Source organism: Onychostruthus taczanowskii, unplaced genomic scaffold (genome assembly GCF_017590055.1).
Source record: "Onychostruthus taczanowskii isolate IOZ18803 unplaced genomic scaffold, ASM1759005v1 scaffold4, whole genome shotgun sequence".
NCBI classification, from domain to species: domain Eukaryota; kingdom Metazoa; phylum Chordata; class Aves; order Passeriformes; family Passeridae; genus Onychostruthus; species Onychostruthus taczanowskii.
The window spans coordinates 16,073,979-16,100,560 of NW_024501459.1; the positions used below are offsets into that span (position 1 = coordinate 16,073,979).

At 35.6% G+C, this 26,582-nt stretch overlaps 1 protein-coding gene across 5 annotated transcripts in view; it reads left to right on the forward strand.

Annotated features, from left to right (window-relative positions):
• The window catches only part of CPNE3 (copine 3), a 27,816-nt gene extending 2,701 nt beyond the window's left edge, over positions 1-25,115 (forward strand). For 3 of the 5 annotated variants that reach the window (XM_041412504.1, XM_041412503.1, XM_041412505.1), the window contains exons 2-16: positions 7,172-7,311; positions 7,950-8,129; positions 9,292-9,366; positions 9,810-9,881; positions 10,686-10,769; positions 12,334-12,423; positions 15,724-15,822; positions 16,958-17,044; positions 17,615-17,674; positions 18,601-18,734; positions 19,159-19,213; positions 19,315-19,366; positions 20,011-20,144; positions 22,244-22,480; positions 23,613-25,115. In XM_041412504.1, coding sequence (XP_041268438.1) covers positions 7,180-7,311; positions 7,950-8,129; positions 9,292-9,366; positions 9,810-9,881; positions 10,686-10,769; positions 12,334-12,423; positions 15,724-15,822; positions 16,958-17,044; positions 17,615-17,674; positions 18,601-18,734; positions 19,159-19,213; positions 19,315-19,366; positions 20,011-20,144; positions 22,244-22,480; positions 23,613-23,723 — 1,602 coding nt within the window. In that variant the 5' untranslated portion in view covers positions 7,172-7,179 and the 3' untranslated portion in view covers positions 23,724-25,115. Of the gene's footprint in view, positions 1-26; positions 86-7,171; positions 7,312-7,949; positions 8,130-9,291; positions 9,367-9,809; positions 9,882-10,685; positions 10,770-12,333; positions 12,424-15,723; positions 15,823-16,957; positions 17,045-17,614; positions 17,675-18,600; positions 18,735-19,158; positions 19,214-19,314; positions 19,367-20,010; positions 20,145-22,243; positions 22,481-23,612 lie in introns of all 5 variants that reach the window. The other 2 variants (XM_041412502.1, XM_041412501.1) reach the window with 1 other exon arrangement.
• Positions 25,116-26,582: the final 1,467 nt, after the last annotated feature.

Consider the following 26,582-nt stretch of genomic DNA (forward strand, 5'->3'; position numbering starts at 1 on the left):
TAATTTCCTTTCCTTTCACATTTTAGTGCTACTGTTGGTTGAAGCTTTCACCTTTTGCTGAGAGGCCTGGAGGCAGACTTCTGTGGTAATTTACTGTAACTCATTTTTAAGAACTAGTATTTGCAACAGTGAAGAGGCACAACATCACTTGAAAAGAACTGTAAAAAGGATTAGTTTAATGCATGTGTTCACCTGCATCTTGTTTCTACAGTAAAGTACAGCAAGTTTTACTTTTCTTTCTTGTGGGTAATGTTAATTATGTAGTCAATCAGTCAGTGGCTCTACACAGAGAAATTGCAATGAAGAACACACAATTTAAGATCTATTCATGTTGCATAGTTGATAGATGGTTTTACATGAAATAATTGGTATAAAGATACTCTGATAAAACATATAAACATATATGCAAAGAACATATGTTTCTCTGGTTTGCTGCTGTATGCATAAAATAATTGAATTTTGAAGTCAGGCAATCTGTATTTCTTAATTTTCTTGTTCAAGGCACAATATTACCTTTTATAGTTTAGCTCACTTGAGACATCACCTGAATACTTTTGTGTGAGGAAGATGCTGGGGAGAACTAAGTGTTAAAGATGTGCCTAAAGGGCAAACACACGTCTATACAGGATTAAAAAAATAAAATAAAAAAAAAGACCAACAGAAAGATACTTAGAAATAACTGTTTTGAAGTAATTTTGTGAGCAGGTGTCCTATAAGTCGAATTAATATTTTCTTTGCTCTTACTGGACGGGTGACTCAGACGTATGTGAGGGAGGGAAAATGACGAGGAGGACTCCATCTTATCAGAACACTAAATAATTACTTTATTATTCTATACTATATACATTGCATCTAAAGTGAATCTGCCTTGCACTCACCCCTGCTCACAACTGCACAGAACTGCACTCATCTCGATTCTCTTGTGACTGTCTCGTGACAGTCTGGACTCACAAACACACTTGGCCTTGGTACGCCAAGAGAACAAAACATCCTCACTTCGGGTAAACAATCTCAATTTTGCATTCCACCTTAGCACAGCAAGCAAGATAAGAATTATGTTTTCCTTCTTCTCTGCTTGTCTCACAGCTTCTCTCTGTTCAGAGGACATGTGATAACCACACTTTACAGTGGATTTTTTAAAAAAAGTAGAATTCTAAACTTGTTCTTTGGCAATGTAACTTACTGATAGATTTTTATATACGGAAACAACCTGCAAATAGTTGTCTAACTTGTTATACCAGTGTGCTCCCAGTCCAATAGAGTGTCATAAAGCTTTTATAAATAGATTATTCATTTCCCATACAGAAAACTATGCTTCCATTCTCATGTATGCATATACCTCAGATTTCTTGAACATTAGCTTGTTTTTGATTGGCGTAATCCCCAGTAAAATGAGCGGTGTGGTCATTAGGGTTTTATCAACCTAATCTTGTTTAGTTAAGAATGCTCTAATTTCTTCCTTTATACTAAATTGTGAATATGAGAATCATGGAGTCATTTTGGTTGAAAAAGACCTCCAAGATCATCAAGTCCAACTTGTGACCTATCAGCGTCTTGTGAACTAAACCACAGCACTAAGTGCTACAATGAGATGCTTCTTGAACATCTCTGAGGGTAGTGACTTCACCACCTCACTGGGCACTCCATTCCAATGCTTATCAACACTTTCCATGGAGAAATTCTGCCTGATGTCCAACCTGAACCTCCCTGGCACAGCTTAATGTTATGTTCTCTTGTCCTATCACTTGTTGCTTGGGAGGAGGCCAACCCCCACCTGGCTAAAGCCTCCTTTCAGGGAGTTGTACAGAGCAGTAACATCATCCCTGAGCCTCCTTTTCTCCAGGCTTAATACCCCCCGGCTCCCTCAGCCATTCAACATATGACTTATTCTTTAGACCCTTCACCAGCTCTGTTGCCATTCTCTGGACATGCTCCAACACCTCAATGTCCTTCCTGAACTGAGGGGGCCAGATGTGGACACAGGATTCGAGGTGTGGCCTCACCAGTGCCAAGTGCAGTGAGACAATCACAGCCCTTTTCCTGCTGGCCACTCTTGTTTTGCTATAAGCCAGAATACCTTTGAGCTTCTTGGCCATCTGGACACACACTGGCTCATGTTCAGCCAGCTGTTGACCAGGATCCCCAAGTCCTTTTCCACTGGGCAGATTTTCAGCCAGTCTTTCCCAAGTCCGTGGTGCTGCATGGGGTTATTGTGACCCAAGTGCAGGATGTAGTACTTGGTGTTAGTGAGCCTCATACATACTTCCTGAGCTGTCACTCAGGAAGTGATAGCTGTATCAGTACTAGTAGAAGATAAAGCTTACACTCAAGATTTTGTGTGGTTCTTCAAATTCAGAATTACTCAAGCTGCTTCTGGTACTTAGCTTGTCAGCACATCAGCTGGACAATTTTTCCAGCTGTATTGCCTGTTAACAAACTGAAAAGAGGAGTGATAGTTCCAATTTGGAGGTAGGTTTTTTAGAGAGGCTGTTTCTTGGGGATTTTTTTCAAATGCGGTGATGAAATTAGGTTGTGAAACAGTCTTAGCTTTTGTAACCTTGTATGAAATGTCTGTTTCCTGTGAAGTGGTCTGTTTCCTTGACAACTGAAGGGTTACCTTGAGATTTAAAAAATATATATATTTATGTCCATGTAGCCCAAGATCACTAGCACTTGTGTTGCTGCCACCCCTATCAGTGAGAAGAAGTATCCGTTTGTCATAATTTCATTGTCAGCTTCTTGCAGCAGACATGGCATTTTCTGCCTTTTTCAGTCTGGCACACAGCTGACATAAAATGCTTAGGTGTAGCATTATGGCAAGATTATCTGATCAGGAATAGACTTCATTTGCAAGTTTCTCGTGGCCGTTCTGTGTTCATTTGGGCACTGAGATATCTAAAAATCACAGATTTTAGCAGTTCACAGGAGCTAGGAAATGTTCAATGACAGCAATAGTTTCCATCAGAACAGGTTTGAGACTTGTGACTAAAGACAGTGATGCCAAATTCACTTCATTAGTTTTTCTGTGTTTTAGTTGGGTATTTCTGCTTGTCAGACTGGATGCACCTATAATTGGGAACATGTCATTGTAATGCTCTGCAAGGTTATCTGGGCAAGCTAGTACTGTCCTCTGACATTGCAGCACAGAGAGGATTGCTACAGTCTAGCAGTTCCCAACTGTGCTGCTAGATCATTCTGATAATAGATCTGTTCCTTTCCAGGTTTGAATGCCATGTTTGCAGTTTCTGTTGGAAAACAGACAATGACTCAGTTGTTTGATGTCTACCACTTATCTTCATTATGATCATCTCTTGAGTTCAAAGAACATTCTGATCTATAAAACTGCCAGACAAGACTAGTCCTTGACTTAGATTTTTGCTGTGATAATTACAGCTCAAGCAGAAAGACTTGACATATTCTTAGTTGACCTAATCATGCTCTTGAGCAGCCTAGACAGGGCAGAGGATCCCTTGTGACTGTACATCACTGTAGTTCAGATGTATGTTATATATAGTAATTTTCAGTCTCTTCAGATATACTTTTTCAAGCCTGGCTTCTGCAATTATAAAAGCTATTTCAATAAAAAGGATGACAGAGCTATCACCTGCACACATTCTGATGTGCTTTGCCTCCCATTATGGTACCCTATGTGGAGGGCAAGTTGTGATAGCTTGAGAAAAGCAATGGCTTTAATTAAATATGACCAACGTGGAGCACAGCTACTTTAATAACACTAAGTAATTAAAAAACTAAATCTCTTGTTATGTGTTGTAATTTACTGGCAGTCAAGGCTTATCCTACCATAGCCTGAACAATATAATCTGTCCATTAAGTTATTCCACAATTCCAAATGTTCAAGTAATCTGGTCATGTATCTAGAATATTTTACATTTGGTTTGCCTACTAGATGTGTTGTAGAATGGTATTTCAAGAGGTAATGCAGTAGTGCACCCATTATTTATTTCCACCATCCTGAAAATATGGCAATTTGCCAGACTGTATTACATCAAGTTCTCAAGAAGAGGTTGCTTGCTTACCTGGCAGTGACTGATCCTTGAGGATGTTTATCATCTTTAGAAATCCTACCATCCACCTCTCAAACCCTGGGAACTTTTCAGCTAACACAGGCTTTTAGAAGTGAGGTGAATTGGGTGGAGCTGGCATAATTCTTCCTTTCATGCATTTGAGATGATGAGGATTTGTGCAGCATGAGCAGAGCCCTAACAGATAGTGCTGTTTGAAAGACTCCTGACTTCACACATGTGAAGCATGTGTGCCCTCTGCAAATTCTGTAAGGTGTGCAATGTAGTAAGAGAGGTATCTCTTGTTTATTTACTAAGTTTTACTACCTTAAATACTACTTTGGATTAATAACACATTACTTTTTCTTACTAATAATTATTTTACTAACTTTTAACGTTTATAATGTTACTGAAAATCAGTATAAGTATTTGCAGTAAAATGTATCACTTTTATGGAGAAACATATTTTTTGAGTAAAATAACAAAATTATTTCTATATTTTGTATTACAGACCTCTTAAACCTGTTATACAAATATATATTCCTAATAGTCTCAAAACTTCTTAGAAAAATGCCTTGCATTATTTTTCATCTTGGATTTTTCAAAACTGGAAACGGTAAAGATTAAAGGATCATCTTGTGATTAGTGAAGTTTTGCTCTTCATTTGAATTTTAAGTGTCCTCCACTTAAATAAATGCATGTTCTTGTTGCAAATTGTCTTTTATCTAATATGGACATAATTGTTGCATCTCAAATGAGCATTTGCATTTCAGGGAAGGGAATCAACCTTTTTATTCTTCTCTTCTCTATGCTAAAGTCTGTGTTTTGCATAGCACCTCTTTCTTAATCTTCTCTTTTCTTGCATTAAATGCATAGTGGGAGAGTTGGTGACATGGAAGAGGAGAGGAAATAAGAGAATTGATGTGTTCATGTGAGAAAGTACTTGAGTTGTACAAGTGAGAGTATACACACAGACAAAGAGGAAAAAGCTGACCATATTTTTAGGTTGGCTCAATGCTATCCATTTACCAGTGATTTTGGAAATATTACCTTGACAAAAGAAATGGGTGCTTTCAAGAACTCTTAATAATGAGGAGTGTCAGACAAATTGAAGCAAGAAAATTTGGACTGGTTTGAGAATGCATCTCAATTCAAGTTTAAATTCTGTTGCATTTCATGCAAACCCTTTCTACTTGCTGTTGCAGCATCAGTGGGAGTTAGAGCATCATTTTGTCAGCAGAAAGTTGTTTTTCTGAAAACTCATTAAGGAGTCATGTACTGGTCTGCACTGGATTTTGTGGGAAAAGCTCTGACTGTTAATGAGCTTGGTCTGGCAGCCAGGAAAGCAATAGGGAGTGGAAAATACCAGTGTAAAAAGAGAACGAGGAATTAAGGGGCAGACTGCTTTCAAGAGGTGTGCTTTCTAAGCCTAAAAACCATTGGTCTAAAAATTATTTTGGTACTTAAACCTTCACTCTTTTCCCTCAAGGTCAATGAATTAAACTTTATGAAAGTCATGGGAACAAAAAGATACTCAAAGAAGAACTCACATTTAGGTGTTTGGGAGGTGCATGAGGATTTCTATGAATCTGACATGCTTCTTAAAATATGTACATGCATGTTTGAGTGGTTTTTTTGCAGATAATTTATATGTACTTCAGTCTCCAAAAGGTCCATCACTGAGATAGCAAAATGGAGATGAGACAACATGTGAATTATGCCCTAGTGTAATACAAGAAGCATGAGGAAAATGTCCTCAGACCCCACAATGTTTTCTTTCTCCTATTTTGAGTTTGTTCTTTGTCTTTTCCATGTTCCTTTTCCTTTTTGCCTCTAAAAAATCATTCCTTTTCATAAAAAGTCTTACAGTGAAAGAAATAGAGCTGGGTTGGGTTAAGTAGAGTTTCATATTCAAATACAAATACTTATGTTGCTAGTGAGCTGACCAGAGAGAAGCAGATGCCTTTCCTTCTGCCTTGTTCTCTTCAGCGTCTCATGCACTTTTAAGATAAATTAATCCAGAGGGATACTTGGGCTAGACTGTGGGTTTACTGGAGAGAAGGCAAACTTGAAACTAAAGAGGCTTGGGAGCTTCCAGGGTAGGCTACTTGTGGAACGGTTTGGAAGTTTTAGTCTCTGAGTCAAGGATGATTGTACTGTGGAGGTTTAATTCCCTAAGCATTTTTGGGAATGATCAATTCTATCCTTGATGTGTATAATTATGGAGATTTCATATATATATATATAATAATAAATGATCAATTCTATCCTTGAAGTGTATAATTATGGAGATTTTATATATATATATATATATATAATAATCTTCTGGTGCTCAGACCTTCTTGGGCTTGCAAATGCATGTTATGCCATTGTGGGATTCATAACTGATAATCAAGTTGTTTCTGTAGGTTTGTAATATGTGTTGGTCTTAGTGGACATTGTCCAGTGGACAATGATGGAGGTACTTGAAGAGAAAATGTAAAGATGCTTTCAGTTATTCTTTTTTTTTTGTAATGGATCTTCAGAAAGAACAGTTCCCCCAATATCTCAATTATTACTTGACTTCAAAGTGTTTATCCTTATTATTAAAATTTGTAGGGTTTTTTTAGATTTACTGAAGCAAGATAACCTGTTACCTGCTTAAATGGCTTTTCCAATTCTGTCATGCTTATGGCTTCAGCATTTTGTTACAAAAGCTTGGTAGAGGAGAATATAATATGTGTTTTCCTTATTCATGGAATTCTTAATAATATCTACATTATAAGATACTGGCATTCATGTGGGATTTTGGATTTCATTTAAAGCTTCTGAAGTTTTATTGTCAGCAATTCAAACCACTATGCCTCCTTTGGGGTATATCTCATTTTTAATTTGGTTCCTCAGGCATGCTCAGAAACTGATCTTGTTTTTTATGTGCTGATTTTGAAGTTAATTTTTATACCTGTGTGGAAAAGACAAGAATGTGACAGTAATAATACTATAAGAATGTTAGTACATCATAAAGTGTGAAATTTGCATTTGTAAGCTCAAATAATCACTTTTGACAAGGTAACACTTTTTGTGATCAGTTAGAGAGTTAATGCATTGTGACAATCGTATTGTTTGCGTTTTAGTCCATTTTAATGATGATTTCTGTTGCTGTTTTCTAGTGTAACAAATGGCGGCACAGTGTGTGACAAAGGTGGAGCTGACTATTGCCTGCACCAATCTCTTGGATAAAGATGTTGGTTCCAAGTCAGACCCTCTGTGTGTGCTTCTCCAGAACACAAGTGGTCAGCAGTGGTATGAGGTACAGCCTGATGCTTCTCACAAACTGCTAAAAAAACATTCTGACTTGTTTGGCCTTTTAAAACACTACAGCATATGGTTTCATTAAAATATTTTAATTTTGTACCAGCCCTTTTGTTAGATTGTATCTCTAATAGTGTAGTGGGTTGGGATTTTTCCTTTAACTGAAAACCAACCTATGTTAAACCACAACAAATAGTTACATGGGCAGCACATGAATAATGATTTCCTATTAAATACTTACAACTGTCTGATTTTTAGCACTGATCCCCAGCCATATGTGGACCAACAGAAGAAGCCTTCTAAGTGCTTTAATAAATACAGTACTCCAAAACTAGGGTCTCATCCTGAATTTGACAATACAGGATTTTATGTTGGTCTTCCCTGTGCAGGAATAGGTCCCACCTTAGAGGGAGTGATGAAAAATAGGTCAAGTATCCCTGACTTAAAACAGTGGATTTCGAAATATGATGTGCATATATAATATTTTGTAATATAATTTATATTTGATGAAAGGTTTATGGGAAGGTACTCTTTGTACTTTAAGAATTTTTCAGTATTTTTAATAATAAGGTATTTGATTTGTTTGCTTGTGTAGTTTGGGAAATACCAGATAAAGTGGTATCTTTCTAATTTCAGGTTGATCGCACAGAAAGAGTTAAGAATTCCTTGAACCCAAAGTTTGCCAAGAAATTCTTAATTGATTATTATTTTGAGCTTGTTCAGAAACTTAAGTTTGGAATATATGACATTGATAACAAAACCTATGATCTGAGTGATGATGACTTCTTAGGAGAATTAGAATGTACGCTGGGACAGGTAAGCATGCAGATGATTTCCCTTAGAATTAAGTTACTGAAAACCATGAGCCACTTTTACCTTGAATTTATCACTATGTTCTTGTGTAGTTGGAGTACTCTTAAGTTGAATAGGGTGCTCTTCATTTGTTTTTCAAGCCTCAGTTCAGTGCATATGCATTTTATTTGCAAAAGGTCTTGAGATGATGCCCTGAAATGTGCTCTAGGATGGTGATTGCTGGATTGCTATCTAAAAGTGGGCTGTCAATGAGCACAAAGTTGTAGTAATTGCTATTTATTTACTCTAATACTCAAATTCCTATTTTTATGCTCCTGAAAAAGAGAATCAGTGTAGAACAATGTATTAATGCTCACAAGGGCCATGGTATCCCTGTAATCTGCTTTCCACTCAATGCAAGCCATGATCCTAGTTCTGCCACCTGTAGATTTACTTCTGTTTCCAACTCATATTCTGCTATTGATGCTATCACAATTGGGCAGCTTCTTTTTAACTTGTTCTTTTGGATAGATCCTTCAAAGGCACTTCTCAGAAGAGTTGTCTTGGGATTTTTCCTGCCCTATGTCTTAAGCATTTATCCTTATAATGCACTTAAAATAAAGAGGCATTGTGAACTGAAGTTCAATGTCAATTAAAAATTAATAATTCATTCTTAAGGTAAAGAAGGAGTAGACACACTTCTGAGGAAGCATTGCCTGAATAGGGTAAAATAAAATCAGCTGGAAACTGTGCAGGGGAAGGCTGATGATTTTTTTGAGTGACAGACTTTGTGTTTATAAATCTATTTGCTGAATCCATTTATGAAATATGCCTTGCATGCATTTTAAAGGTATGTATGGAGAACTTAAAGAACAATCTGAAATTGGACCCTAAGATATTATCTTTGTCCATGAATGTGTCATGCGACTAGAAAACATTTTAATTCTTATTACTCATGAAGCTCTGCATGTATTCATCTGCATGTGGGTTTTAAAATTTTGAAGTTAATAAAGTGCTACCTATTTATTTATTTATAGAAGATAAATAAATAAGTAAATGTAATGCTGTCATCTTCACAAAAAAGGGACATTACTAAAATGAAAATACCTCACTAACTCATTTAATTCCTTTGAAAATCTATTAAGTTGTGTTAATAATGCTTGATACTCAAATTTTGTCTTGGCAGATAGTTTCTAGCAGGACTCTAACAAAACCATTAGTTCTTAAAAATGGCAAACCTGCTGGAAGAGGAAGCATTACGGTAAGAGAGTTAAGAAATAAATGTCTTCAGAGTTCATCCTTAATTGTTTCTGGGTTTTATTTTTAGTTAGTGGCTAGAATGCAGTGAGTGTATTCTATAGTGCTATAAAGCATTTTTTTCCTCCACTAATCTATCTTTGTCATCCTATAGCCACCCACCTTCTGTATTGTAGGTCCCATTGCAAACACCGTTAGGGCATCCAACGGGCCACTGATTGGGGCATATCTTTGTCAGTGCCATCATTTATGGTAAATAGATGGAATGGAATCCCAATGTCAAATAAAATTGTTCCTTTCCTCCCCCCTGCCCATCCCCATTTTTTAATGCTTTATTTGTGAGAAAACATGGGGGCGTTTTTAATGGACATGTCATAGGAATGCTGTGAATATGAGAAAACAACGTAGTTCCTGAATAAAAACTAAGTATTTTGTTTGCCTACCTAGATTACAGCAGAAGAAGTAAAGGATAACAGGGTGGTTGTATTGGAATTAGAAGCAAGGAAACTGGACAATAAGGTATTTAACTGATTGCTGTTTCTTTGTTAAAGTCGTAAAATCAGAGTCTTGTCAAAGCAGGAAACATTTGAGTATTCATTCTCTTTTTTGTTCATAAAATAAAATCCGTTAAGATTTTACTTACACTAAAAAAGAGATTGAAGTAAGATTGCTGCAGAGTAACTTCATTGACTGTTTTGAAATGAAGTGTAATGTATTTCTAAGTAAGATAAATGCATTTCAGGGGTAGTCCATGAGCAACATGCTCCCATTTAAATGTAAATCTTTACATTTATTAATAAATAAAAGGGAGTTTTGGTATATCCATTGGTTTCCATTGGTATCCAATGGCTGTATAAATGGTTGCCCATTACCTCTCTGAAATAAATGGTGAAAAGTGTACTTGGTGTGTATGAATTTGCTATGTTGACTATATGGCTGGCCATAGAGACACTTTTAAAAACAAAATTAGAAAAATAATGGAAAAATTATTCTATTTTTACTTTTTGATTTAATGATATTTTCTTTGAACTGGATGAAATCATTAGTTTCCTGTCTATCCACTGTAGTATTTGTCAATGTAAATATTCTTTTCCTTGAACTGTCCGGTATTTCACATGTGGACATTTTTCATCTAAATTGAAGGACATTCCCCATTTTCTTTTCCTCTTTCACAGGTGGTACTATAATCAGATTTGCATTTCATCATCTACAGCTTTTGTTCCCTGAATTTACTTTTTGTTAATCTAAGTGTGTGTTAAGTGGAATTTAATGGTATTCACACTACAGGCTGTTCTGAGATAATTGCATGTTATTTAAATACAGGATTTTTTTGGAAAGTCAGATCCTTATCTGGAATTCCACAAACAGACTGGAGATGGAAACTGGGTGATGGTTCACAGAACAGAGGTAGGATATTTTCTGTTAAGAACAAAGAGGTTAAAGTTATTCAATTTCCAGTATGGCACAGCACTAGAGATACAATGCCTTTATAAAAGAATTGACTGCCCTGAAGTTGATGTACAGACTACTTAGAAATTGCATCATCTCTTCCAGTAACTTTTCTGAGAAATCTACCTTATTCTCTTTCTGCTGATTTTGATATATGCCATTCTGTTTGGAAAGAAAACACTTTTTTTTTTCCCTCTAACTTTCAGCAGTCTAGGAGAAAACAAATATTTTGCAAAAATACTGCATACTCAGCGACATTTGCTCAGTTCTACCAAGTGCTGGGGTAGGACTTGGACATTCCTGACTCTGCTGTTCTTAGGAAAGTGTCACCTGGCTGTACCCTGTACTGGTGAAAGTAATGGTGCTAAATGCTTGCATAGCAAGGGCAAGCCAAGGAGAATGCAGAGTGAGGAAAAACGTGCTTGAGCAGCAGCAGCCTTTCACCCAGGAGGGGGTGTAGGGGTCCTGTGACAGCAACTGTCAGGCTGAGTAGTTTGAAAATTCACAGCTGAGGTGCTGTACCCATAGGAAGTGGTGGCTGTATTCATTTTGAAGTATGGAGGTTGAAGAACTATAAATTCTTTTTGTCACTTACAGATTCTCTTATGAGGTGGTTCTTCTGCTTAAGGTGCATCTTTTCTATTATGATTTCAGTCTTCAACTTTAGGAATAAATCCAGAATTTGTTGTTTCAGCCTAGAAATGTCTAGTGGATTAGTTCTTTATGTTACCGGTTCAAAAAAACTTTTTTTTTTTTTCCTAACTGCTGTTTTTATTGGTTTCATTTTCAAGAGAGGTTTTTCTTAGCACTCCTACAGTGTTGGAAGTATTACTATTGTTAGGTGTTACTAATTAAGTAGTACATATTATGTGTAGTTTCTTATACTTTTCTAAGATGATTATTTGGTGTATTGGGTATATTTACAGATGACAGTTGGCAAATTTTGAAGATCTTTCAGTATTATTTGTAAATAACACTTTAGTGTTTAACTTGAGAGACCTTTTGTCCTCATGCATGTTTTCACTTTACTACACCATGAATTTCTTGAGGGTATATTTCCATAAATGACATTTTAGAATAAATAATATGTGGGAGTGAGTTGTAATCTCTGAAGCACTGATGTATTCAGAAATTTCAATGTAATATTTTTCCACACATTTTTGGTAATGCATGCCTTTATACGTGTATGTATATATGTGTGCTTATTAAAAGAAAGCAACCAGTATTTTATTTCTGTAATGATAAATTTAACTTTTTACAGTGCATTAGCTGAATGATATAAGGATATATTTTGATAGTGAAGTCTGGCAAAATATGGAGCTGAAAGAGACCATCTCTTTTTGAACAATGGCATGTTAAGAGTAGTTTATGTCCTACATATTGGGATTTGGAGTGCACTGACAGCAGCATTAGTCAATTGTTGTTTGCATACAAAAATCATGGCATGAAGGGATGACCCATTAAGATGTCTGCTTTCTGGCCCTGTGAACAATGGTGTTCTGCCTTTTTTTTTTTCCAACAGGTTATTAAAAACAATCTGAATCCTGTTTGGAGGCCTTTTAAAATCTCTCTCAATTCTCTGTGTTATAGTGACATGGATAAGCCAATCAAGGTAATGTATATTAAATGTGTGTATAAATTAATGCATTAAAAGTTAAAATATGTAAAAAGGGGAAGATGTGTTATTCTAGTTATTGTGGGTTTTTTGGTTTCAAATTTAATTGAAAGTATTAGGTTTCTTATTTGAAAGGCACAGATATGTTTTAGGGGAAAAAAGAAAACCACTGCACATTTGTGATGTATTGTGTGGTAGAAGCTGGTCTTTGAAAGTCTGGGAAACCAGTTGACACAAGTATCTTTGAAATGTCCCGTGCATTTTCTTATTTTTATTGTACAATTCTAGCATGGCATCAGCCAATACTGGTGATGATGAAGATACTGTGCAGTGAAAGAAGCATGTTAAAGTCTAGAATATACTTTGTTCTATGTGATGGATCTTGTAATACTTTGTTACTGGTGCAACAGGTAACATTAATGAAATTTTTAATATACTGCCTGATAAAATAAATTACACTTAATATACTAGCTAACGGATGTGGGTCAGATACAACTTTTGAATACCAGTTTTAGCAACTTTTTCTCTTCATATAAAACTGAATTTTCTGTCAGAAAGTTAATCTTTCCTGTGACGTAACAGTTCTACCAGGGCTGTAATGTTTTCTATTTTCCAATTTTATTTTGAATAAATTGTGTTTAACTTCTGAATCTTTTTCTTCAGGAATTCCCTTTAGGTGTGGAACTGAAGCTCAACAGCCAATCAAAATGCCATTTATAAGCTATTATGATCACATTAGAAACCTGGTATTTTAGCATTTGAAAAAGAAACCCGAAAACCCAAATGCAGCAAACTGCTATATTTGATGTTCTTCCTCTGGGAAGGAAAACTTAGAGCATGATTTGCATGTAATGGGTATTAGTCATATGACTTGAGGCAGTCCTGGAAAATCCTTAACAGCCACAGGGATCTGGGTGTTACCAGCACCTGGATGGATTTAAATACATATTTATAGAGGAGACTAATGAACAACTTCACAACCTTCTTCCCTTGCTGCTTCTATGTTTTTTCCATCTCATTCCTTTCTGCTTCCCTTGTCCCCAAAACAGCTGCAACAGTTCTTACATCTCCATATACTATAAAGATATTTGTCCTTTTCAGTAAACAGCCATACTAAAACTATAGACCACTGATCTAAATATATCTTTGAAGAGTTATTCTCAGCTCTATCATCATTTTAATGTAGTCTTTTCTTTGAAATCTTACCTGAGAAGTATAGGTTTATATCCAGAGGAAATAGACTTTACATGGAATACTTATAGACTTGCAGACAGGCAGTTTGATTATGCCTTGGCTTAGAAATGCAGGACCTATCACTTTAAACATTAAAATGTAGGCAGGATTGTGTTATGGAATGCTATTGAAGGATTAAACAATGCCTTTAACACTTTTATATGCACACGGTTGCATGTGTAATGGGCTGTTTGGCATAGTAAGTAAAACCAGCAATTTTTCTATGAGTGGCTTTTCACCTCTTTAATGGCTTAGTTTGTGTATGCCCAGCAGTGCACAAACCAAGTTGATTCTTCATCTTTTGGATTCTTTGTTATGTTCCATGTGAGTGTGTTTGCAGTCAGTGAAGTTTTTCTGTGTCTCAAATGTGAGCCTTTCATCTGGAGCAGGCATGCCTGATTCTGCTGGGAAAAATATGTTAAATCACATTGTTCCCTATTGCTATTGGTGTCCAGGAGGGCATATATGGAAAAAAAGAAAATGCTTCTCTCTTGTCTGGAATAGTAGAAATTGGCTTAAATGGGTCAAAGATGTCACGCAAGACAAATTTTTGTGTCTTTGAAATTAAAAGGAGATACATTTACTAACTGTGCTAACAGGTATCAGAAATATTGGGTCAGGAAATATGTTCAGTTTTAAATTTCAGCTACTGAAGCACTTTGCTGAGTATTTGATTGGCATAATTTATTGCATTCAGAAGAATTTACATAGCATCTGTCATGAACATTAATTAGCCTGTTGGTTCTTTGGCTGCTTGCATAATTTAATGTGCTGTTCAGTGCATGTGCATGCATTTTTTTATTTATTAGTGAATTCAAAATGTTGTAGTGGTGCAAACTGCAAGATAGAGGTATGTTCTGTGCAGTAGAACTCCCAATCTACACATTATGTTTTGTACTTCAATATTCCTGCTTGTTTTAAGAAACTTAATTTCTTTCGGAAGCTCGAGTGTATGTTGAAGTTGTTTGATTGGCTTTTTTATTTCTAACTGAAATGCTCAAGTAATCAGTTAAATTGATTATTGAATGTAAGGTACAATATTTTTAGACTTGAAAGATGGACATGCAAATACCTGTTTACTTTAAGCAATATATACTCTGAACATTTTTCTTGAAGTTTGCATTTTGATTCCAAGTAATGTGGGAGGTCTACTTGACTTGAGTTATTATTTTTTTTATTTATCATCATCTTTATTAAATGATTTTAGTATGTTTTTATGTGGTTAGAATTAAGTTAGCTATCATACCTGTGTTGCTGAACTGAAGTAAAATGTCAAAAGTGGATGCCATTAACATAAGCTTTTATAGATAAATAACCAATTTTTCATATAGAAAGGCTGTTTGGTCACGTTTTCAAAGAGAGAAAAAAAAAAAAGTGTTTTTCACTCCTGCCTTCTTTGGTGGATTGGGCTGTTAAAAGAGTGCATTGATTAAATAATAAAGCTTATCATTAAATTCTCACTACAGGAAAAGAGATTTTTAGTTGACATTCAGATCCATGAAGTGTAGATCATAGTTTAACAGATCCACTGTTTAAATTTGCTAATCTTAAAAAATAAAAATTCAAATATTGTTTCTAGCTTTAGGGCTGAACCTTCATATGCTTATGAATTCTGTGTTATTTTGACAATTAATGAAGTAATATAAAAGTGTTGCTAAAACTCTCATGATTGTTTACATAACTGATTTACTCAATTTTTAGCTGGATGCTCAGATTCATGATCAATATAAAAACCCTATGCTGTTTTCCTACTCTTCCCAACACCCCATAACTCTCAAAACATAGTTCAATATAATTGATGTTAGTTGCTCATGTAAGACCTGACGCTACTTAGTATTCTCATCTCTCCTTCACTTGAGTAGAAGATTAGATTCAAAACTGAGTGTATTGGCTTCTACCCAATTTTAATCTGTTTTAAATGCAACCCTATGCAGTTCCAAGGAAGGAAAAACTCTGTGATGTAAAAGATACAGGAATGTTTGGGATGTTCAGGTTTGCCATTTCAGTGTTCATTGTTTTGTAGGGCCATTTCTGTTGCTAACACTATGTAATGCTGCATTTTAGGTTGAGTGCTATGACTATGATGGTGATGGGTCTCATGATCTCATAGGAAGTTTTCAAACAACGATGTCACAACTGAAGGAAGCATCTCGATTGACACGTGTAAGTTACATAGTCTAAGCTGCCTGTGTGTTCTTGATAAGCTGTTTTATTCATATTGTAGGAAAACCTAGGTCACCTGGCCACAGGTGACCTCCAAGCTGGGCTAGGCTACACCTTGACATTGCCAATGTAGTTGAGGCTGAAAGAGCATTTGCATTGTTCATCCATTTTCTAGGATTAATGTCTTGGTTACAGTTATTGTTATTATGTATCTAAATGCCCCATCATCAGCACAAAAAAAATGCACGTACCATAAAAACACAGAAATAAAAAAACCCTGGATTGTCAAAGGACAGAATGCAGCACAAATTTAACTACAGTTAAAAGACCAAAGCTTGTAATATTTTTTTCAAATATTATTTAATTCTTTATTTTAAAATGTGGCACTTATTAACTATTATGTGTACTTTAGTGAATATGAGAAAATTCAATATTTATGCCACTGCAAAAAAATGCAGCTGTGTTACATTAGGTGGCTTTTTTCTAAAGTGATACTGCCCTTCCTGATGTTATGAACTATAACAGTTTCCATACCTTTTAATAGGCAGGGTTTCCATATAGAAGACAAAAGCTGGCTTAGTAAACATAACATAAAAGTATTTGCTTTATGGATATCTGTGTTATCAAGATGTTTTGCCATATTTTTCTTTAGTCCTGTAAAACCTCCAGAACTATTTCTGCATTAAAAGACTGGGATCTATATAACAAGAGTGCATGCTTGTACTTTCCTAATATTTTGAGCATTGTATTTATACTAAATAATAAAAATAATAATAATAATTCCAGCCACAGCTTCTGGAAACACTGATGCCTTGTTTGAATTGCTATGTCATTACCAAAAAGAAAGCTGTTAGCAGAATCCTCAGACAGAGAATGGTACAGAATTTCTTTCTTTGTTTGAAATACATTTGTCAAAACAAATGTGTTTGTAGACTTCTGGGTAAGAGAGGATTTCTGTCTTGAGAATGTTTTTTGTTGCTGTTATTGGGCAGGCTGGGTTTAATTTTGCAGGATTATGAAATGAACTTCATTTTTAATATAAGCCCAAAGTATCAGTCCTGAAATATAAGATTATTAAACTTGTTACATAAATGATATTATAATATTTTTGTTGGATTTTTTTGCATTCATGCAGGTTGAATTTGAGTGCATCAATGAAAAGAAAAGACAGAAGAAAAAGAACTATAAAAACTCTGGCATTGTGAGTGTTAAGCATTGTGAGGTCAGTAATATATTCTGGATAATTCCAGTTTTAAGTGTTAAGGCATAACAACTCTCATTTAGTATATCTTCATTCTCAAACTGTAAGAAACTTTAAAATGTCTGGAAGTTCCACACACAGTAAATATTTAAGGGACTCTGATTCATACAAGAAGACAAACTGAGAGCTGAATTATATACTTGTCCTCCCCTGTCCCTTCATTTTCTCTTGGAGAGAAAGGTCACTTACCAATTTAAGTGATTTCTGAACCACTGCATTTCCCAACTCACTGTTTTAAGGCAAAGTAAAAAGCTCTGCCATAATGTGTTATTTTATAAATGGAAGTTGTTTTGGAGCAGCTTTGGTGTTTGTCTGTAGTTTTGTTAAAGGCCTGATTCTGATGCAGTGACTGTATGGTATTGTGTGTTGCAAATATTCTGGTTGCAGTGAATGGGTTGGATAGCTCTAGGGCAAAACTAATGATTTGAATGGGTAAAGACAACATATTTGGAACTTAGAAGTTGCTAAAGTAATATTAGCTGTGTTTTCTCCCATTGAAAAAAACCCAAAATTTCTGTCTTCTATTTTTAGATTATTGTAGAATGCACATTCCTTGATTACATCATGGGTGGATGTCAGCTGAATTTCACCGTAAGTTAAATCATTTATATGAATACTGTTTGAGTTTTGGAGGAAATTGAAGTATAGAATTTATTGGCTGTGCACTTTATTTGATTATTGTATTTTTTTTCTTGTCGACTTCGTTTTTGTTCTGTAGCATGGAGCAGGAAGCTATTTTGCCAGAGTGCTTCTAGTCAGTTCAGAAAAAAACAGTCTTTACTCTCAGCAACAGGTTCTGAACCTCTGGTTATGTTCATTAGGAACTGGCTAAGTTGTGTGGATGGAGACCAATGAGAAATTTACTGTTCTTTGGAAGCAACATGCAGAGGTCATGATATGGATTAGAACCCTTAAGTTATGTAGTTTGTGAACCAAGTGCAGCACAAGTAACAGTGTGATGTCTTCACCTTATTAACAAGCTTCATCACCAAAGCAATGAAGACCCGTTGAAGTCAGAGAAAGACCTCTCTAGGCTTCTGTGGAGCCTGACTAGTTGTACTTCTGAGAAGAAAGGTGTGTGTGTGTGTGTGTGGCAAGATAGAGAATGAAATTAATTTACCAGATTTTGAAGAGCTGCTGTGAATAGTAACTGAAAGGATGGGGCTTTCCACAACCTTGTCATGTCCACAACCTCGTCATGTGAATGCTGTCTCTGCGCATGGCAGGGAGGTTGGAACTAGATGATCTTTAAGGCCTCTTCCAAGTCAAACCATTCTGTGATTAAGATGAAAGTAAGTTTGGCCCTTCTGGAGAGATGCAGAGCTTTTGAGGGTTTTGTTGTGACATTGTTTGAAGAGTGTTAATATTCCAAGAAACCTGCATCCAAGTACTGTGCCTGTTAGATTTGTAGATGTCATGTTTACTACTTTTTCATGGTTTTCACTTTGGCTTTGCCAGAGATAAGAAGCGTAATTTAACCTTTAAGAGCAATGAGATATAAATGCTGCATTTGGCAGGTGGGGATAGATTTTACAGGCTCCAATGGAGACCCTCGCTCTCCGGACTCTCTGCATTACCTCAGCCCTAATGGAGTTAATGAATACCTAACAGCCATTTGGTCTGTCGGGATGGTCATTCAGGATTATGATACGTAAGTGTTTGATTTTTATTTGGATCCTTTTTTTAGATATGTATAGACACTTGTGGTAGCTTTTTAAACCAGTGTTGAATATGCCTGCAGATATACTGGAATGAAACTTCTGAGCTAAGTTATAGAACTAAAATACCATCATATAATTGCAAGTATAGTTTGTGTTTGCTGCAGACAAGCAGGGCTTTTCATAATTGATGAAAAGAGCAGCATTGATTTAAATATATGCTTGATTTCTTGCCAGTTTGGTGTTAAAGACTAGGTTTGGTCCCAGAAACAATTACAGTGGGGAACTTCCATTTAATTTTGCTTCTAAAATAGCGTTTTTAATGATGAATAGCAGCACTGATAACTAAACTTACTGTATTATGTTGGCTTTTAATGTAAGGCACTGACTTTGTTTTCTTTAAAATTGCTTCTTTAGAGATAAGATGTTTCCAGCCTTTGGATTTGGTGCACAAATTCCTCCTTCCTTTCAGGTAACGGGATGTGTAAATGCAGTACCTAAGACAGCTGAAAGCACTTGCTTCAGGAGGAGATTGTATATGGAGTCCTGACTGTGTTTTCTGTGTCTTCACAGGTATCCCATGAGTTCCCAATAAATTTTAACCCTTCAAACCCATTCTGTAATGGTAAGTCTGAGAAAGTAACATCAGACCTAGAGAGTAAAATGCCTAAGTTGAAGTCATAAAGATGCTTAAAAAGTGAACTGAAACTTGTTGTTCTAAATAATTATTTTAGTCCTGTAGCAAGAAAAATTTTACAACCAATTTCTTTCTTAGGAGAAATACCATTGCATCTGTCTTCTGTAATGGTTTGTTAAAGAGGTGGTTTCAACAGCAGGACACAGGGCTGGGAACAGTTCTCTTGTGTTGTCATGATACTTTATGCTACTTTGCTTCTGGTTTGGAGTTGTCTGGTTTGAGTGTGGCACTGCTAGTGCCTGTTCAGTGTAGCCTCTCTGATCAGACTACCAACCACCACAAGCTGCCAGGTGAAGAGAACTGCTGTAGTTCAGTTTCACACCCTTGAGCATAGAGTATTTGGCCTGTCTGTTCACACAAGGCAAATCACGTTATGTATGTGCCTTAAGCGTTGGTCAAACTGAAAGCTTCCATTGCTTCTGAATAATTTGGTTTTTTACCACCATGGTCAGTTTTAAATCTTTGCATCATCACTTCAAGTAACTGATTTATACAGCTTTAGGAAAATCAGGTGCTTCAAAATATCCTAAATCTAATATGAAAAAAAAAAATTATCTATTTCTGTTCTCTAGGAATCCAAGGCATTGTTGATGCATATCGAGCCTGTCTTCCTCAAGTGAAATTATATGGACCAACAAATTTTTCTCCAATTATAAATCATGTGGCAAGATTTGCGGCTGCAGCTACTCAGCAGCAAACAGCATCTGTAAGTTCTTTATGGTACTCTGTGTTTCTTTATTTTCCTTCTTGTTTATAGATACTTTTTTCTCTTTTTAATTTGTAAGTGTATTCATGTGACAGTTGGCCCTTTACCTTGTGAATAAATGTTTGTTACTCTTAAAACAAGAGAAAAACTAGTTGTTTTTCTACAACTACAAAACTACATCTGCATGTAACAGTCCTCTTCATCAATTAACTAAATAAACTCTTCAGATTTGAAACAGAAACTTAAAAGTACACAACACCTTTATGGTATCTTTTGTTCAAAGCTCTTGCAGTGCTATACAGTTGCTCAAGTCTAATTTAGGCCTTTATATCTAAGAAAGTGATTTAACCTCAGCTGAGAAAAAAATTCAACTAGTCCTTGTTTCACATCAGATGTCTGGGAGAGAGGATTAACTAAGGCAGTGAAGAAATGGATGGTATAGCTCCTGACACCTAGGTACCAACACAGATAGTTAACTGTACCATAAAGGTTTAGGTGCTGTATGGGCTGTACCCTCCTCCATATTAAAATTTTATACATGAGTTGTTGACTCATATTAAAAATAGAAATTCTGAAGACCAAGTCTTGATTATCCAGTCATGTCGATAATGCATGAAGTTTAGAAAATCCTAAATCACTGACGACAGCAAATACTAGTGTATTTGATGTCACTTAAAATTAAAAAAAAATAAAATTAGCTATTTTTGCATGTCAAATTATCAGCAGAAACCAATTTGAAAAAAAGCTATGGATTTTCATATGCCATGAGGCTGGTAAGGTAATTTAGCCTTGGAAGGCTTTCACTAGTAGCTGTAAAACAAAATAAAATAAGTATGTATATGTGTGTCTGTCTTTGTCTTAGGAAAGGAGCAAACCTCCTGTTGGTTTTGTTTTTGTTTGGGTTTTTTTAACTTTTGTTTTATGTAGTATGCCTAGCAAGAGATTTATTTTTCCTGCCTGAAAGGATGTATTGAAGACAATTTGCTACCTTGACATTTAATACAATATCATAGTCATTTGGGATTGGCTTTTGATTCTGATGCTGATTTTTTCCCAATATGGAGGAAGTATGGAGAAGAGAGAAATAAATCCAGTATGGAGAAGAGAGAAATAAATCTGATGTGATGTTGTATCCTGCTGCAGTTGCTTATAGCTTTTTGTGGTCATAACTGCTTTATATATGTTCTTGCTGTAGTGGGGGAACAGACTGGCAGAAAGCAGGGAGAAAAGGTGGTACCTAAACAGACAAGATAAGGGAAGAACAATTATTTGAAGGTAGATAAAGGCAGATGGAAAGGAAAGCAGTGAAGAGAGACTTGTAAGAATACTGGGTGTATCTTTGGGACTTGAATTTATGCTATTCAGTAATCATCTGAAATTAAGTGAGGGAAGACTGGAAATTCAAAAAGCATTTGATAATTTACAGACTTGGTATTTCTGGCTCATTTTTGGTGCTCCAATCCAGAACAGAAGGTAGGATGCCGCCTCTTAGAAGCCCCGACAGAATAGTGGAAGCAACTCAGGTGGTACTTAATTAAGTTACTGATGTACTACAAAGCAGTCTCAGTCACCTTGGTAATTAACTTCATAAAGCAGCTAGAAAACATAATTAAAGGAATTTGAAAAGAGCTGTGTATTTCAACACTAAAAGATGTGATTTAGGATTTTTCAGATACAACGAATTAAGTAAAGGATGGTGTTTCATAAAGATATTGATAAACCAGAAAGGAAACAAATACAAGTTTCAAAGGTATTACCTTTCTAAAACCTCAGTAAACTGCCTTCTATCCTAGAACAAATAATGGGAAAATAGGTTAACTGTTGGTTTATCTAGGGATTTTGGAGGAAAGAAGAGTGATACCACTGGAGTTTTGGACGGTGGCTGTTTATTGATACCTTCTTTTAAAAGATTATGTTGTCCTTACAAACTTTTTCTGACTGTACAGATGAAGCCTGACTACAAATTAGATGTTTGACTGTAAAATTCCATGGGCACACTGAAATGCTGAAGTAGTAGTCTGTATGTGGGTTTTTCTAAGTGTACGTGCCTAAATGTTTGCTATTTCTTTGTCATAACACAGTGTTTATTGATTTGACAGCAATACTTCATACTTCTGATCATAACGGATGGTGTGATAACAGACCTCGATCAAACTCGAGCTGCCATAGTTAATGCTTCAAGGTTGCCCATGTCCATTATCATTGTTGGTGTGGGAGGAGCAGACTTTGATGCCATGGAGTTTCTTGATGGTGACAATGGAGTTCTTAGGTCCTCATCAGGAGAGCCAGCTGTCAGAGACATTGTCCAGTTTGTGCCATTCAGGAAGTTCCAAAATGTAAGTAATCTTACTGATATGCTTAATAAATATTGTAGACGTATGCTGGGCTTGCTATGATGTCCTACATCTAGTCCTAAGCTTTTGTTGTGTATCCAATATGTCCTCTTAAGACAAGTCTTTATCAAATGCTAAAAAAACCTCTAAATCATTTAGTTTTTAGTTCCAGCACTGCATTTCTGGCTAGTTTCTGCAGCTGAATGACCTTTGTAAAACTCTCTCAGACTTGATTAAATGAATGGATGGGGTTTTTTATATTTTTTAATTTCTGTAAAATCCAATAATGTGTGTGTAGGCTAATGGAAGTCAAATTTTAAGTGTCATAATGTTGAAAATAGTTGACTTAAATAAGATCCACAAAAATTTCCTCAGGATGGGCAAATAAGATCAATATTTTTATTTCCATCCTAATATATTCTAATTTTTTTTCATGTCTTAGTATTAACTTGTTAATAATACTGCTTACAACTTCTTATTTTGCTTTTACATTTTTACTTTTCATACCAATTCTTTGTTTAATCTCAGAGTAACTCAGGCAAACTGAAATGGGAAAAAGCAAAATCAATACAGAATATGCTTATCAAGTGACACTTGGATTAGTTAATCTACTTAACTAGGGTTAATGCTCACTATAATACTATACATTCAAGTGCTTTCAGTTTCTAGAAAAAGACTTTTTTTTTCTTATGGATACTTAGTCTTGCGGTAGAAATAGTATCTGCAGAAGAGCTACTCCATATAAATACAGTTATTGTGGATGAGGCTTGGTGCAAAAAATTTCAAATGATTTAAACAAATCCCTGAAGGGTCATCTTAAGCAGATAGCTGAAGTCTGATATCTGCGCTGTGTATTTCGTGTAACAAAAGGTGTCTTCGGACATGGAAGCCCTTTGTGCACTCAGCTCCTGTTACTTCAGTAGCACAAGACAGCCATCTGATTTGTAGTAACAGGAGGGAGAAGGTAAAGCTGACAGGGAAGCTTCCATCTGTCTGTCACACAAGGACACTGTGTAAAGTCCTCTCTAAAATGTCAGATTTTAAGTTGCCCTTCTAGAGGAGGTGATTATTGCTTGCCTTAGAATCTTTGTTAGCAGTTGGTGGTAACTGAAGCTTGATGTTCTTTTTTTATAAGTCTCCCAAAGAAGCTCTGGCTCAGTGTGTCCTGGCAGAAGTCCCTCAGCAAGTGGTGAACTACTTCAGCATGTACAAACTTGAGCCTCCTAAGAATCTTGCTGCAAAATGAATGGGCTGAGCAGAGGAAAGACTTTGTGCTTGCTTTACTTGCTGTATCTACAGACTTTGGTTCTCTGTATACTTCTGTATACGTGTACACATGCCTCTGTATCATAATGTCTGTTAGCTTTTGCCTACAAATCACTTTGCCAAGTGTGCCTTTTAAGGGCCAAAATTGTAATGGTGTTTAAGTTTGATGTTGATTTGAGAGATAATGCTTACATGGATACATTTGATTTTGAAAAGAGTGTAAAAAAGAGTTTCTATCAAGACGCCATAACAAAATTTTGATACAGGTGTTTTGTATTCAGACAAGTGCCATAGAGTGTAAAGGCCCTCCTTGCACAGCTGCTTCTTGTTTGCCACTTCAGTGCCTTTGGGCAATGCCTGGGATTCAGGACTGTGTGAACATAAGCCAAAGATGTCATTAAAGTATATATTCTTTTGTAGTATGCCTTCTCTTAAGGTAGTGTGGGAATAACAAGGGTGAATCAAGGTCAGCCTCTAACATCTAAGAATAGTACTACTGGCCTATGAGGTAAAGGCTGTAAGATGTGTTCCAATGTGCAGTGTACTGGAAAATGGAAATTCGAGATTTATTTTGGTAGGGGTTCTCTTTTGGGGTTCCATCCCCTCCACAAAAGAGTCGTGACTATTGATCTTCAAAGTGCTTTTTGTGAAGTAGGAATTCGGTTTTTAGTTTACAAGTTTTCTCTGATTTAGAACTGCATATTTTGAGGTAAAGTAAGTTCTTCAAATTGCTGTTGTATTTACTTTTGTCATATTTTGAATCATGCTGTTTTTCCATAAGCCCACTAATGAGAAGTGCCTGCAAAAAAAACTGATATTCCCTCTTTTTCTCCTTTTGGGAAGACACAAAAAAGTCAAGTCTCTCAAGCCCTAATCCTGTAATCATACTGCATTTCTCTAGGGCAAACAATTTCTGATTTATTTACTTGGGTCAAGTTTTCCCTTCACCTTTTATACTAAGTCTAAGTTATGTGTTTGCTTAGTGGATAAATGAAGGTTTCTTGACCTCCAGCTGCATACTGCTTGCTGAGGATCTCTTCCGATCCTTTAACTTTGTGTAACATAAGTGGATGGAAAGGTCACATTTATCACTTCTGAAATGCCAATCTTGAACATTAATTTTGCAGTTTCACCTTTGAAGTGGTTTTGAGTTAGGCATCCAACTTATCTCATGTGGATAGTCTGGCTGTAGTATGTAAGAACAGAATGGGCTACTGCTAAATTTAGCACACTTGGACACTCAAGATTTCACCAGGTCATAGTGTATTTGACTTTTAGTAGCTGGAGCTGCTTAGTGTGCTTTTTTTTTTTTTTTTTTTTTTTTTTTTTTTTTTTTTTTTTTTTTTTTTTTTTTTTTTTTTTTTTTTTTTTTTTTTTTATTTTTAATTCTGGGGGCTTCTTTGGTTTTTTTTTTTTTTTTTTTTTTTTTTTTGGTTGTTGTTGTTTTCGTTTTTCTTTATTCTTTTGTTTTGTTTTACATGTATAATCCTGTCAAAAGTCTGAATTCACATTAACATTGATGGATGAAGGATATATATCTATTGAGATTATCTTACACAAGACAGATGCTTTGTGGACAGTTGAGAATTATCAATCAATCATAAATGGTTATATTATCTCCACTCCATTTTTCTTGGTGGAAGGGGATCCTAAATACTAAATATCAAGTAGTGGAATGTTAAGGAAGAGAGGTTGTTTCATATTAAGCCAAGCTCTTGCTTTTTCTAAAATGTAACTCATATTTATGTAAAAAAAATCTGTAATCATCTTTTTATCAGTGTAGTGAAAATCTGTTACTACTTTATGTATAAATTATAATGAAGTGTCATATCAGATATGCAACTCAAAATATTGAGATCAATGAAGTTACTATAATAAACTTAAATCACACTGCTGCAATTGAGAGTGTATGATTTTGGAAGAGTAAACTGTTTCACGGCCATCTGTTTCATGTACAGAGAGAATTGGATGCATATTAATGCTTTGTCTGCATTAATTGTAGTGGATGAGTACTACTGATGGGAGTATAGGATACTACTGAAGTTCCTCTGAGCTGTCTGCCAAAAATATAATGCTGGACCTGAGCTGTGTCTTATGAATTCTAACTTGCCATGGAAGTGCATTTAAATGTGTTAGTATGTATTATTATACTAAGTATCTGCTGCATGTAAAAGAAAACCTGTTGTTTTGTCTGTATTCTATACATAAATTCTGAGTTTCTACAGTAGAGGCTTCATTATCTCTTATTAGAGAATTTCTCCCATGTTCCTCAAGCTTAGGGAGTTAAATGCGTATCAGTGACACCTAATTCTCAATGTGCCCTATTCTTTGTAAATTAAATGTTTCAGACAGGACCTTGGCAAGAACTGGTATAACTTAGAGATGTACAGTTAATGCCTGTTCAAAACTCCTAAGGTAGGCTGAAGTGCTATTCTGAATGAAGAAATGCAGCAGATTGTGAGTCAAGGGGAAGGGTGATTACTGTGCTGTTTTGCCATTTTTTGTTTATTTTTACATGTAAAATATGCACTAATATCTTGCAGGTGACTAAGCAAAATATTGTCCAAGTTTTGTAAAGTGAATGTGCTCGTAGGTCACTGGCACCACCTTGTGATAAAAGTGATGTATGGCAGTCTTTGTCATCAAATGCTTTTTGCCGTGTATTGGTCATAATATATATACATATGTACAGCAGAGAGCTCACCTGTAACCAGAATTTTTTACTTTTATATGTATTTCAGTTCTGATGAAGTTAACTGATTTACAGTACCTGTGCATTAAAATGATCATTTCAGTATACTGTTCTGTGGTGCTTTTGTATTCAGCATATCCTGTGTAA